The 14299-nt window shown below is 50.6% G+C and overlaps 1 protein-coding gene across 3 annotated transcripts in view; it reads right to left on the bottom strand.

The window, feature by feature from the left end:
- mon2 (Mon2 homolog, regulator of endosome-to-Golgi trafficking) overlaps positions 1-14299 on the bottom strand; it is a 235386-nt gene that overhangs the window by 49431 nt on the left and 171656 nt on the right. For all 3 annotated transcript variants that reach the window (XM_089551686.1, XM_089551688.1, XM_089551687.1), the window contains 2 exons: positions 2419-2536; positions 671-737 (listed from right to left, as the gene is read on the bottom strand). In XM_089551686.1, coding sequence (XP_089407812.1) covers positions 671-737; positions 2419-2536 — 185 coding nt within the window. The remainder of the gene's footprint in view (positions 1-670; positions 738-2418; positions 2537-14299) is intronic.

Here is a 14299-nt window from a genome sequence, read left to right as displayed (position 1 = left end):
ACTACCTATAAACCCTAGGCAGACGCGCGCGCTCTGTGGCCTCGACAGATCGAACATACTCGTGCCTCGAGTCGTGCCATGAATCAATTGTGAAGCATCACCAGCGCAGAGTGCCGCTGTAGCTACCTTTCAGTTCACCCGCTGTAGCGGGAGACGTTGCCACCCAGGAGACACTGAAACTCTCGTGGACGTCCCACAGACGTCCTAAACGTCCACAGGAGGTCCAAGGGAGTTTTAGAGCCCACTGGGCAGTAACCACTCTCGCTGTAAAAGCTCGGCGTGCATCTGAGACAGTGGCGCAATGTATGACGTGGCTCAACGGATGACGCTTCCGATTACGGATCGGCATATGCCAGGTCCGAAGCACAGCAGGGGTTTTTTTTTTCTTTTATGCCTGCGCCCAATGCGTGGTCACGTGATCGCAGACCGACCGAAGCCATGCTGTTGCCGAGGGCGCGGCAGTAACAGCTCCCGCTGTACAAAAGCCCGGGAACCGCGGCACCTCCCCACGCTTTACTGCGCCTGATGGTTAGTTCGTAATTGTACATACACATATGGCGCCTTCTAATTCACTCTAGCAGTTTACGACCGCGTATGCCCAACAATACGTGTCTCAAGACCGAGTAAAGTCTTATCTCACGGTGCAACCAGGAAGGGACACGCTGCTAACCTGGACGAGAAGAGGAACTCCTCCAGCGTCGTGGCCAGGTCCGACCACAGGTCCTTGAAGTAGGCCTCTGCACACACACAGACACACGCATCGCTGAGAGAAGATAAGCGTAGCAGTACGAGCTACGGCTGTGCACAATAACACGCCCACTCTTGCAGACACACAGGCAACGAGAGTATTCATGGTGTACTAGAAACAGCGCGACGAAACCAGACGAACAAAAAACGAGGGACATGGGGCAGAACCGAACTCATAACTTCGTACCTGCATGCTTCGTTGTCCTTAGCAAGGCTTCATCGCGTTCTTTTTAGTACACCATGCAAGTTCGCCAACTAACCCCCCCCCCCCCCCCCCCCCCTTCCATCTTTGCTGCCACACTGTGCTCCCCGGAACACGTCTAGTACCCGATGGCGGACACAGGTGCGACCTGCACGCCTTCGCTCCATTAAACAACTAGCGTTACGCTCGGACCTTAATTTTTTCCGTTACGGACGCAGGATCACTAAATTCTGATTCCGCTGCTACTTCTTCTCTTGAACTGTTACCGACGGATCTTGTTAATTCGAACTTCCAGTTCATACGAACTGAAGCCTTGGTCCGATCAGCACCAGGTGTAGTAACCTTAATTCTAACGCTACATACATTAAATAAACTTGCGGCACCTCTCAAGCAGGAGTCATCGAGTGTCACGATTATGATGTTCCCTCTCCCTTTCCCTCGTTCGCTAGCTTGTTGACATAGGTCAATGCTCCGTTCCTCTTCCTCGCGCGCAATTTTCGTGTCTGCGCCCAGCGAGACGAGCAGTTTTTCGGTGTTAATTAAAACACATCAGTTAAAAAGCGCCCCCTATTCTGGCTCGCTGGCGTCCGTATACACAGTAAATGAATACGTGCCTTCACTGCACGACGCTAACGCGCGGCGGCATAACCCACCTCCTGTGAGGCTGCCCTGGCTTCGCCACCGGACGTCCCGAGACCCGACCCTACCGTTTGAACTACCGCGCCCTTCTAGCAAGTGTCCAAATGGTGTTTGCAAGATATGGCTCCCTTAGTGGACTGATCAGAGCGATGTGAAGTGACTGACGACCGCTCAATCATTGAAGAATGATTACCTCGTTACGCCCTTCCACGGCCATGCGCCTTCCTTACCCAATCAAGGACTTTAAACTCAACTTAAAAAGCGGTTGACAATCGTTGGAGCCAGCGTGCATGCATACATTGCAGCGTGAAGCGTACATTGAGAGCTTGCAGTCGAAGTAAATCACGAGCTCTCCACTATACGGCGTGCCAACTAGCCCACCAAGTCGATTTCACATGCGAAACGAAATTCGTTTATTTTCACCTCTCTCATTACCACAGTCGTCATCATCGGGGTAATGGCCCCCAAAATGTCCGCGTTTCACAGCTACCGACGTGTATGCTGCGTCATTCCAATTTTTCTTGAGAGGCCTTGTAAGCAAGCGCCACAAAATAAATAAATACCACAACTTTGCCTTTATCTGGGCGCGCGAGTGAAACCGACAGCTCAACTCTCAGCTCTTTATCGTAAACGGGCAACAATGAGCGTGCGTGTTTGCCACAGGCACCTCCGCGCGAGAACTTTCGCCACGAGCCGACACGTTCAAGGCGAAAAGCCGAGCATCGCACGATCGCGTTCGTGTCAATTCAGGTAAGATATGCAAGGAGATAAGAGGAGCGTATGTAAGGAGATAATTAAGGAGATAGGAGGCGAGTAGGAGAAGCACCAACCGTTGTTGTGGGCGATGGGCAGACCGACCCGGAGCACGGCGAGCAGTGACGTCACGGCCAGCTTCCAAGTCGACTGGCTCGGGCAGTTGTACTTCATGGACAGCGGCACGTGCAACGTCTGGAGAAGACAGAAAGGAGAAAAAGAAAAAAAGGACCGTGAGCGACACTGAATCTGACGCAGAGTGTAGCAAAAGAAAATTGGCTACGTAGAGATTTAGCTTTACGAGTTGCGGTGCTTCAGTGCGTATATTGCTGATTTACGGGGGTTTAACGCCCCAAAGGTACTCAGGCTAAGAGGGACGCCGTAGTGAAGGGCTCCGGAAATTTCGACCACCTGGGGTTCTTTAACGTGCACTGACATCGCACAGTACACGGGCCTCTAGAATTTCGCCTTCATCGAAATGCAGTGCATATTACGTTCGATTCCTGGGCGAATCCCGGCAGCAACGGCCGCGTACCGTGAGATGTGGGGGAAAGTCAAAGAGGAGTCCCAAGTGACCGAAATCAATCACCAGCCACCCATTGCAGCGTCCATCACGGCTCACGTGCAGCCTCGAAACGTTTAATCCCTGCGTTGCATATTAGGCATTTCATTCGCTTTTAATGCAGTGTGAAACGTTAGCAAAAGCTGGAATGCCACTGTACGGGTTGCAAGGGAACTAAATGGTTTGTGCTAGCGAGTGCACCTTTCAAGCAATCACGACGGAGGGTGACGAACACGGTTACAACCACAAACACACAGACATTTGCTGGTCTTAGTTTTCCTTTGTCAACATCGTCACCATTTTTGGTTGAGAACATACCAGCAACGATGCAGAGCGAGAAAACTTTTATTTGAATTGAGGAAGGTTGCTCGAGCAACTTGGGTGGCACCCCTAGTCCAAGGCGCCACTGGCTTTAGCTGACTGACGGACTTGCTGAACCAACTTAAGTTGCTGATCCAGGGTCTCGCTGGTCAGGGCCACCTCCCACTGCTCATATGTCGGGTTGGATACAGTTAAGTGTTTTGGTTTCGTTGTGCATTCCCACGATATGTGGTAGAGCGTAGGGCAAGCTCCACACCAAGGGCATGTGACCACTTTACCAAGCAAGGGGTCCGTACCAACCGGGCACATGTGTAGATTTCGCTGGGACATTTGTAGTGGTGGGTTTGTCGTGACGAAATTGTGTGTATTTGATAATCTGTGTTTTCCTTTTTCTTTTAATTCACAGTAGCCTGCCATCGCCACGCCGCGTGTCTTCAGCAGATGGGAACATCGTTCAGCAACATGCGCGGCTTTGTATCCTTTACTCTCAGCCACCGGTGTCAAGACTGACTGAATGACTGACATTCGACTCAAAATGTGAAAATATATTCACGCATAAATTACAACGTTGCGGTGTAACTGGAATTCCTCCGGCGCACACTGAACACGTTACAACAGGGGTGTCCCCGCCAGGGCGCAGGACGGACGCAGTGTCCGCGAAAAGCGGCAGTTGCTTGCATTGCATCATCGTCACCGACACTTCACGCCCACCTCGCGGTTCCTGCCTCATCGCACTCCCTTCCGCACTGCCGACAGGAACAGAGTCGCCCGCTGACGTCACGATGTGCGCTGCGCCGCCGCTCCTTCCTTTCCGAACGACCATATCCGCGCCCATACGTCGCCGCCCCAATTCAACGTCCGCCACGCCGCGATCCCCTCGACGGGCACGTACGCAGTCCGATGAGGAAGAACAGGAATCTTTATCTGGCGGTGCATTACGAGCGAGTGATCGTGGAATTGAGCAAGGCCCGGGGTGCCGCCTTTTCCCGGAAAACAGAGCCGACGACCAGTGAGGACATATGCCAGTCCAGACTGGAAAGGCCCATTGTGGGATCGACGGAAACGGGACCACTCAATCAGAGCCGACGACCAGTGAGGACATATGCCAGTCCAGACTGGAAAGGCCCACTGCGGGATCGACGGAAACGGGACCACTCAATCACTGAAGTGCGTGGTCGCCCCTCTGTATCTCTTGGGCACCGCCTCCTATATGCGCATTTCCATTCGGGGATAGGGCGGCCCCCTAAACCATAAAAGCAGGTGGACACCCTGGTGTGGTACTTGGGAAAGGATAAGGTGGCCGGCAGGTTGCACAGGACAAGGTTAATTGGAGGCGGCTTTTCTCCTGCAGTGGACGTATATAGATGGGCGGATGATAATTATAAAGCTGGGAAAAAACAGCGCCGAGACGAGGGACAAAGAAAGAAGAAGACAACAGGTGGTGGTGGTGGTGGTGGTGGTGAAAAGCATTTATTACAAGTTACACGTATATAGAGAGGTAGTTTGGGAGGTGGCCCCTAGTGCGCCACCCCTCCTCACAATACTAGGTGGGGTCCCTATTCCGGGACCCCATTTGACTCTACCGCCGCTCGGGCACGCCGGACCATGGCCTGTTGGGCCGGAAGGTCGGGGCAGCCGAGCAGGGCCGCCTCCCAGCCCTCTCTGGTTGGGTTGGGGGGGGGGGGGGGGGGGGGGGGGGGAAGGATTTTTCTGGCATGCCCACACCATATGGTAGGTGTCAGCCATCTCCGTACAGTATGGGCAGAGGCCAGAAAAGGAGACAACAGGGCCGGCGCTGACTATCAGCTGAAAGTTTATTAGAAACAACACGCAATATATACTCCATCGACAATCGAGAGCGCAAGGCAACACCAAAAGACATAGTGATACATCTATCACCTGCATCAAGATACTTTAGTTCACAGTCATAAACTGTTACAGAGGGGGTGCTCACATGACTGTGAACTAATGTATCTTGATTCAGATCAATGATGTTATAACTATGGCTTTTGGTGTTGTCGTGCGCTCATGGTTGTAGAAGGAGTATATTTTGCGTGTGGTTTCTAATAAACTTTCAGCTGATAGTCAGCGCCGGTCCTGTTGTCTTCTTCTTTCGTTGTCCCTCGTCTCAGCGCAGTATGTACCAAATAGCTCAACTCTTCGTTTTATTGATCATTATAATTCCAGGGTTTCCTTCCCGTAGATCTTAGTATGCGTTTCACTAAAAGTAGCTGGCCTGCCAAAATTAGGGCTAGCGTCACCAGCACAGGTCCAGATGCAGTGAAAGATTTTATACAATTTTGTCAGTTAACGTTTTGCCTTTGTGGGTAATGCAATAAGGCACGTGAGGAGGGCACACAGGGCAAAATTTACATGTCGGGAGTTGGCTTCCCGGGTGGGCTATCCACAGCACGGTATCCCAGAGGTAGATGTAAGAGCCTCGAAGAAAAAAAAAGATAATAAAAGTCGAAACGATGCTAAAGGTCTGCAGACGCCTGAAAGAGGCTATTAACGTACGCAGCTCTGAACATAATTGAGACATACTGCTACTTCGTTCCTCAAATGTGCCGCCTTCGCCAAAAGTAACCAGGTTGCTAGGTTTTGTTTCTCAGCAGTGTAGGGGAACACATACACGACACTCCTTAAGCCCTGAATCTGTGTAAGGTAAGGAGAACCCTTGCCCTCACCTTTAGAGGCCTCTCGGTATTTAGGGGCGCCGTAAGGGGCGTCACTTTACGACTGAGAAGCGAACCCCGTTCGTTGCCTGGTTACTCCGTAAGAACAGTACGCAGTGTTAGCCAGGGTAAGTGCCGAACTAGAGAGGGGGGAGGGGGGTGCAGCATGAAAACGGTCAAACGCGACAACAACAACACACTGCAACCGTTCAGCGAGAAAAGCAAGACACGTTTCTGACGTCTTTACGAAACAGAGACGGGCCATGAAACAAAGCGAGCACCGACGGTGTTGGGGATAAGACAAAGCTTCCTGACTGGGAAAACTCAACTCGCGAAGGCCAGGGTCAGAAAAAGCGCGCTCGTATAAGCAGCACGTGGGACCGTTGACGCGTCTGCAGAGTGTCGCAGGCGCCGGCGTGCGTTGGCACCGAAGTCGCTGCTTGGCGCTATAGTGTGTCGGAACCAAAGATCCCAATCATAAAACCTGCCGCCGCTATTTCAAGCGGCCTAAATGAGTCGCGTAGATGGGTCGTCAAGAGGATAGGAAAAGCGCAGTAACTGCCTCACTCGGGGGTGGACACCTGGACCACGCCTTGGGGGGGAAAAGGACGAAGGAGGGAGAGAGAGAAAGAGTAGGCGCGTGGTGGAGACCTGATCGATCTCTACCACCTTGGATAATTTTTTTAATGCATACTGATAGAACACGGGCGTTCTTGCATTACATCATCATCATCAACCTAAGTACACCCATTTCATCATCATGAGTACACCCCTTTCATCATCATCATCAACCTAAGTACACGCACTGCAGGACAAATGCATCAACCATATCTCTCCACTTAACCCTACCACGTGCCAGCTGCGGCCACCCTATCCCCGCAAACTTCGTAATCTCGTCCGCCCACACAGCCCTGCCGCCCCGTCCTACGCCTGCCTTATCTTGAAATAAAGTCCGTTACCCTCAAGGACCACCGGTTATCTTGCCTTCGCACTACATGCCCTGGCCAGACCTACTTATTCTTGATTTCAACTAGGATGTCTTGCAATACTAGTTATTGAAGTATGCCGGTCACTGAAGTGAATGGAGGTGCAGCACAGCCTCCGGGATCCGAGCCTCAAATTCGGTGCTGACCCGCACATTTCACCTGCCAAATCGACCGGTTGCTTTTCGCTTTTTGGTCTTTTCTAGCTCACAAGGGCTCCGTTTTCGTTGAGAGTGGTCCCTTTGTGATTGGAACATGGCACCCTGTCAATACAGGCCTAACTTCAATTTGTCCCCGGCGTCTCTTGAATAGAACGAAAACATCTCTACACTGCACCATAAGGCCAGTGTCCTCTGAAAACCTCCCAGAGTATTTGCGCCCAAGATCCACGACCACTCAGGTGTTTATTCGACAGATCCTGACGTTTCACGTTACAATATGCAATCATTACATTTTGAAATTTAGTAGAAACGTTCTTCCCATGCCTCGAAGAAGATTAACCGTCGGTGTTGTGCGCTTGAAAGATAACGAATCGGCTTCCTTGACGCCTCGATATACTGTTAAGGCGGGAAGACACTTGCTTAGAAGCGTAATTACGACCGGCGCCGAGAAGCCTCGTAAATAATGCCGCACGCAGCGCGAGCAACGTCCGCGTAGAGGAAGTACCGGCTCCCCACGTTCCCCGTAACGGCGGGAAGCCGCGCGAAATAAGACTCCGTTGCCGGCGGTCAACAACGGTTCGCGCAACCAGCAGCCAACACACACCAGCAGGTGGGATTCCCCACCACGCGACGACGCCGCTGACGCCGCCGTCTGGCGTCGACAGCGGTCACACGGCGGAGGAGAAGGAGGCGTGTCTGCACGTTCTTGCGTGCTTTTCCTCCTTCACAGCTACATCGGTGATGCAGGGTCCGAAACCGGCGTGCAATGCCGTCTTCGCTGAACGGGATCCCGTCGCTATCTTTCCTCGCAACCAATGGGCTTTCGAGAACGGAGCGGGCCCGTTCGACGTGACGCCACTTACAAACATGCACAACATACTGCAATCAGCGAATGCTCTCACCGGACGCGCTTTCCCTCTCTCTCCTGCCCGCTTCACGGGCGCCGCAGCGGATGCAAGGCCGGGTCATAGGGAACGTCCGAATACACAGTCGCCGCCGCGTGAAGGGGGTCACGTAACCCCCCGTGGCAGATGTGGACCAGTTCTTTCTTTGTTATTAAGGCGAAAGCCTTTAATGGCTCATTCTCCCGCCCGTCCGTCCGGCGTTACATCCAGCGCCTGGGATGACTCATCGACGATGACGGGTGTCCACCGAGATATGTGAGACAGTTACTGCTTCATTTCCTTCACTCCCTGGCAGCGTTGCAACACGCTGTCGGGTTCCACTCCTAAAAGCGAAGCTTAAGCGTCATTAATTAGTAATTACTTGGTAATTAGTAATCGGTGTGACGTCATCCAGTGGTGACGTCACCAGTGCCACAGAGGCAGTCAAAGTGTTGCAGACATTAGACAGTAGACATTGACTGTCTACGCACATTAGACAGTCAGTGTCCCCTGAATTATTTATTTCTTTTTGGAGAGGAGAGCTCTAACATATTTCTCCCCAAACAAACTGCTACGCGGAAGCTGACGCGGTGCGCATGCGCAAAAGCGCCAAGAGAACGTACACACACGTAAGAACATCACGTTTACGGAATAAACACGAAACAGAAAACTTGAGTTTCCTCAAACACGCGGCTTGAAATTTAAAAGCGTAGTAAGTACGCACTTGCCTCCGCGGTGCGCACATTCTATTACGTCCCAGGCTGCGCGTCAGGGCAATGAAAAAAAAAGTCAGTTTTTATTGTTCCAGCACAGGGCATTCAAGTCGAAATTATACGGAGGAGTGATTAAATAAATTAAACGGAGAGTGACCCCCGGATACCGAGGGCTGGAAAACGTAATCCTCGCGCAGCCGACAGACGGGGGGACGACCTCAGGAAAACAGCTGCTGCAACTTGGTCTGGGGGATACGTTTGTCCTCACTGTAGATGCGCTCGGCTCGGCAAACGATCACGATGATGAAGATGATGACGTGGCTACCGTGTCCCGTAAAATTTTTCGGCCGACCGTACAACAGTGAAACTCAGCTCGGGGCACAAAACTAATCAAGCTTGGGATCCGTTCTGAGCATGAAGGTTCGGTAAGACCGGTTCACTGTACTTCGACAGCCTGCTCAAGTCAGGTGGCTCAGTTATAGTCGGATACAACTTAAGTCTGCAGTAAAGCTCCGCCCACATTCAGCCTCCGCGCACAGAATTCCTCCACGACAAAAAAGTAGTCCGGTGTTGAAACTTTTCTTCTATACCTAAATAAGAAGCTTATCACAAGAAAAAAATGATAAGCTCTAGAGTTTTGATACCTGGCTAGTTTGATATTGTCAAACATACATTTAAAAGCTGACTTCGTTTACAGTTGCGATTGGCCAGCGGAGTAATACAAGACGCCGCGGACCGCGGCCCAGTGTTAGCAACTGCTGTTTTTTTAAGTTGCATCCTACTATAGTGTTTAACAAGAACCCTGTCGGAATCACACAGGAAGAGGAGGACGCAAATACGTTCTCGGCATACAGTTATAGAATGGAGTAGGTCACAACAGCTGGAATCCATTCGCTAGGACCACCGCCGCGGTGGCTCAGTGGTTACGGCGCTCGGCTGCTGATCCGAAAGACGCGGGTTCGATCCCGGCCGCGGCGGTCTAGTTTCGATGGAGGCGAAATTCTAGAGGCCCGTGTGCTGTGCGATGTCAGTGCATGCACGTTAAAGAACCCCAGGTGGTCGAAGTTTCGGAGCCCTCCACTACGGCGTCCCTCACAGCCTTAGTCGCTTTGGGACGTTAAACCACAATAAACCAAACCAAACCACTCTTTAGCCTCTCCCAGGAGGCTGCAGCTGCCTTTGTTCTTGCGATCAAGTTCCGCTCCTTCTCAAGGCGACAGCTGGCCAGCAACACGTCCCGTTGCTCCTTGGTGGGTAGGTTAATTTTTGGAATTGGGTGATTCCGCTGACATACCCATACCACGTGATATGTGTTGGACATGTCCGCACAGAACGGGCCCTTATTGCTTTACAGCACAGGGTGGACTTTGCTGAGAAGACAGAAAGTCTAGGTCTCCATAGGATAGTTTCCTGCTCCCTGGTTAGGAATGTATTCAGCTTTGGGCACCTTCGTCTAGAGAGTTTCCAGGTGGCAATTTCATTGAATAAGCCAGAGTCAAATTATCTGGAAAGCTAATGAGGAATAAACTACAAGTGTGCGCAAAGCACCGGCAATTAATACAGGGCGTTGAAAACTAGGCTTTACGAATTTTTAATAAAAATATCAAGATCAGCACACAAAAGTAATTGTTTGTGCATAGGTAATGGGGTCATGCGGACATGAACAGTTATAAAAATTGCCAGCGTAACCTGAGTAATGAACTAAAATTAATTAATTAACTTTTGATTTCTTGCTGTTAGCGTGCATGTCTACGTTGAAAGCTTAGAGGCAGTCGCATTCAAAGAATTTTCTGTTTTGTAATATTTAGCAACGCACCTGTGCCTGGAGATATGCACTTCTAAATTTATAGCCCAAATTAACCGTGCAATTATGCACGCGAGATCGCGGTGCTCGATATGAATCTCCTGATGTGACGCAAACGCAACTGTTCCGTACGGCGCTTTGCTTGACAAGACTGTGGAGTTACAGGCGACTGTGGAAAATTTTCGCCCTTGGCCAACAGTGTGGGTTTGCTATGCTTTACCGGATGCGAAGTCTAGAGCGACACCACGTCTTATCACCCAATCTGCAAGGAAGCGATTAACCCCCCCCCCCCCCCCCCCCCCCCCCCCGGCCGGCGCAGTGATTCTTCGGTTTCACCGGGAAAAAAAAAAAACCAAAAAAAAAAAAAAACCGGAGAGTTACCAACGTCGCCTGCAACTCCGCATTCTTTTCAGGCGGACGCCATATGCAACAGCTGCATCACACCACAGAGGAACCTCATGCTGAGTGCCGCGCCCTCGCATACGTAATTACACGGTTTGGGCTGGAATCTTAAGACATGCACATCTCAGGACACAGAGGCGTTACTAAAATTGTACAAAATAGAAAAGTCCTTGAGTGCCACTGGCCTCTGAGTTTCCAACATGCACTCTAAACGTATTGAAAAAAAAGTTGATTATAAATTTTATTTCATTATCAGGTGACGATGGTAATTTTTCTCATTGCCTGTACAGGCCGAATGGCCCATTTACAATAATGATTTGTGTCTTGCTCTCGGTATTTTCTTTTTAAATCTGTGAAGCCTGATTTTGACCACTCTGTAGAATTGGTTTGGTTTGGTTTATAGGGTTTAACGTCCCAAAGCGACTGAGGCTATGAGAGACGCCGTAGTGAAGGGCTCCGGAAATTTAGACCACCTGGGGTTCTTAAACGTGCACTGACATCGCAGAGCACACGGACCTCTAGAATTTCGCCTCCATCGAAATTCGACCGCCGCGGCCGGAATCGAACCCGCGTCTTTCGGGTCAGCAGTCGAGCACCATAACCACTGAGCCACCGCGGCGGCCTTGTGTAGAATTATTCGAACAAACGTACTTGACAGCAATCTGTGTAGAATTATTCGAACAAACGTACTCGACAGCAGTCTGCGCTACAGATGGCAAACTGGCAACATAATATGTTACAGCTCTCGAACAGTACAGCTGATAACCGCAACACACGTTATACAGGGTCTGTTCTGAAAGTAGTAGGACTGGTTTTTTCCTGGGCGAACGGGCGGACGAGAGCTGGTCTGCGCGTGCAGGATTGTTGGAGGGGGATATTGGGAATGCTGGGGAAAATCAGCAGTCGGCTCTAGGCCGTTGAAGAGAGGAGGTCGCTTGTATTGTGAGCCCTGTCGAAACGTCTCGTCACGCAGAATCGTCGAGCGTTTACTGGATCAGCGATACGCGATCAAATTTGAGTAAATCTTGGTAAAACGGGCAAAGAGACTCACAGCATGATTAAGGAGGCCTACGATGACGCTTCCATGGGTAGATCAGGTGTTTTTTGAGTGGCACAAGCTTTTCCGAGAAGGTAAGGAAAGAGTGGAGGAAGACGACCGCTTCAGACGCCCTTCGACCAGCAAGACCAACGAAAATGTGTAGCGAGGGAAACTTTTACTTAACAGTGATTGTAGAATGAGTATCAGAATGATTGCTGACGACTTGACCATTCCTCAAACCCAAGTTTTTGAGATCGTGACAGAAAACTTATCCATGAAAAAAGCGTGCGCGAAGTTGGTGCCGGGAGTGTTGTCAGAGGAGGAAAAGGCCAACCGGTAGGATCTTCTTCATCATGTGAATGAGGACCCCGATTTTTTGCCCAGCACATGACGGCAACGCTGCCTCAGCCCCCCTACAGCCTCGACTTGGCCCCGCCAGACTTTTTTCTATTCCCGAGAATAAAATCGACGCTCGAGGGGAAACATCACGGATCAGTAGAGGTGGTTCAACAGGCCGTGACGAGGGAGCTAAACAGCATTCCGGTCCAGGCGTTCCTGGAGGCGTACGAAAACTGTAAACCTCATTGGCAGCAGCGTGTAGGTGCGGAAGAGTGCTACCTTGAAAAATTGTAATCATTTGTACTATTCTCTTGAATAAATTTTGTTTAAAAAAATGAGTCGTACTACTTTCAGAACAGACCATGTATAGTTGTCTAATTGGCATCAAACCACACTGTGTAACTTATACAGTAAGCATCAACACTCTGGTCTCAGAGCGCAAAAATTACATATCGAAGATTCACAATACATGACCAACTAGATCAGCTATAGACCAACTATTTGTTTAGGCCAGCATCAACACACGATCGAGGCAGGGTGGTTTCGCTGGTGGATTTATGATTTTATGAGGTTGAATTAACTTTCCAAATCAACTTAGTCTACGAGAGGCGCCGTACAGTGGAGGGCTCCGGATAATTTCGACCACTCGGGGATATTTACGCAAAGTGCACTGACATCGCACAGCACACGGGCCCCCAGCATTTCGCCTCCATCGAAATGCGACCGCCGCGGCCGGGATCGAACCCGCGACTTTCGGGTAAGCAGCGGAGCACCATAACCATAAAGCCACTGCGGCAGAGGTGGTTTCGAGGAGGTTTTCTTTTTATCCCGACCCTCTCTGCATTCATTAAGTGGACGCTGCTACACCATGCTGTCACTGCAGTTGGCATACAGTGCCATATTTTAAGAACACCTCGCCCAATGGAAAGGATCTCAATGTAGGAAGAGCACCGACAACGTACGATTGCGCTCCTTCGAGGCCAAAATCACTGCCGCACAGTGCACCTCGCTATACAAATATATGCGTGTCAACTTGCGTTTAGAATGGAACTGGATAGAAGGGCCGAGATGCCTCGCTTATCTATACGCCTCAAGGAGGCGACGGTAATGACACCGGCGTGTTATCTTGCTGCCGCAGCTAGAAGAGTTCCTCGTTCAGGCAACGACAAAAAGGAGGCGCGGGCGATACCAACGCACAAAGGATGTCAGAAGAGTAGATTCGAAACGCTGGCTGAAGGACAAAGGCCGCCTCCATAACCCTCCAACTAACCCTGCCAATAGCCAGCTGCAGTCATTCTGTCCCGCATAACTTCCTAATCTCATCCGCCCACCTAACGCAGCGACGCCCCACTGCTATGCTTGCTTCCTCTTGGGAATACCTGAAGTTACCAGCGGTTACCTTGCCTTCTCCCTACACGCCTTGACCATGGCCATTTATTCCTAACTTCGATGTCATTAACTCGCCTTTCTTCCCTGCCCAACTCTGCAGTATTCCTGTCTCACAACGTTACGCCTGTCATTTTCGTTTCCATAGCTTGATACGCTGCGTCTTCAATTTAATTCCGATGGTTTTCGACAGCGCCCAAGTTTATGCCCCATAGATAAGCAACGGCAATGTAATCCAATGTGATTTAGAAATCTAGCAATTCAATCTAACGGGGCAATCGGAGTGAAGACGAAGCAGTAACGTGAGAAGGGACAGGAAGCCGCACCAGCGCTCCGTCCTTAGACGCAATTCTTCCCTAGCGAGCTCACTAGGGACTACCCTGAGGAGCGAAGCACTATTTGTCAGGGTGCGTTACAAAGTGCGTGAAGTCCTTCGACAACAATATCGATTGGCGTCATTGTATAAAGGCTCACGCGGAAGTCGTTACGCAGAGTCATATCCTTTATCAAAGAAGGCACCTGACCACAAATGCGTTAACGGTCATCGTACCCGACATCGCGCTTAATCTCATTCAAGCCGAAAACACGAAGAATAACGAGCGAGGATAACACGTGCCTCCGGTCGCGTGGGAATTCTTATTGTTGCAGACCTTCGTCTAAGGGTGACGTCAACGTGGATAAAAGAAAAA

Source organism: Amblyomma mixtum, chromosome 7 (assembly GCF_055824585.1).
Source record: "Amblyomma mixtum isolate Tamu chromosome 7, ASM5582458v1, whole genome shotgun sequence".
NCBI lineage: Eukaryota > Metazoa > Arthropoda > Arachnida > Ixodida > Ixodidae > Amblyomma > Amblyomma mixtum.
The sequence above is the reverse complement of the archived record's forward strand: the minus strand, read 5'-3'. Positions and strand labels throughout refer to the sequence as shown.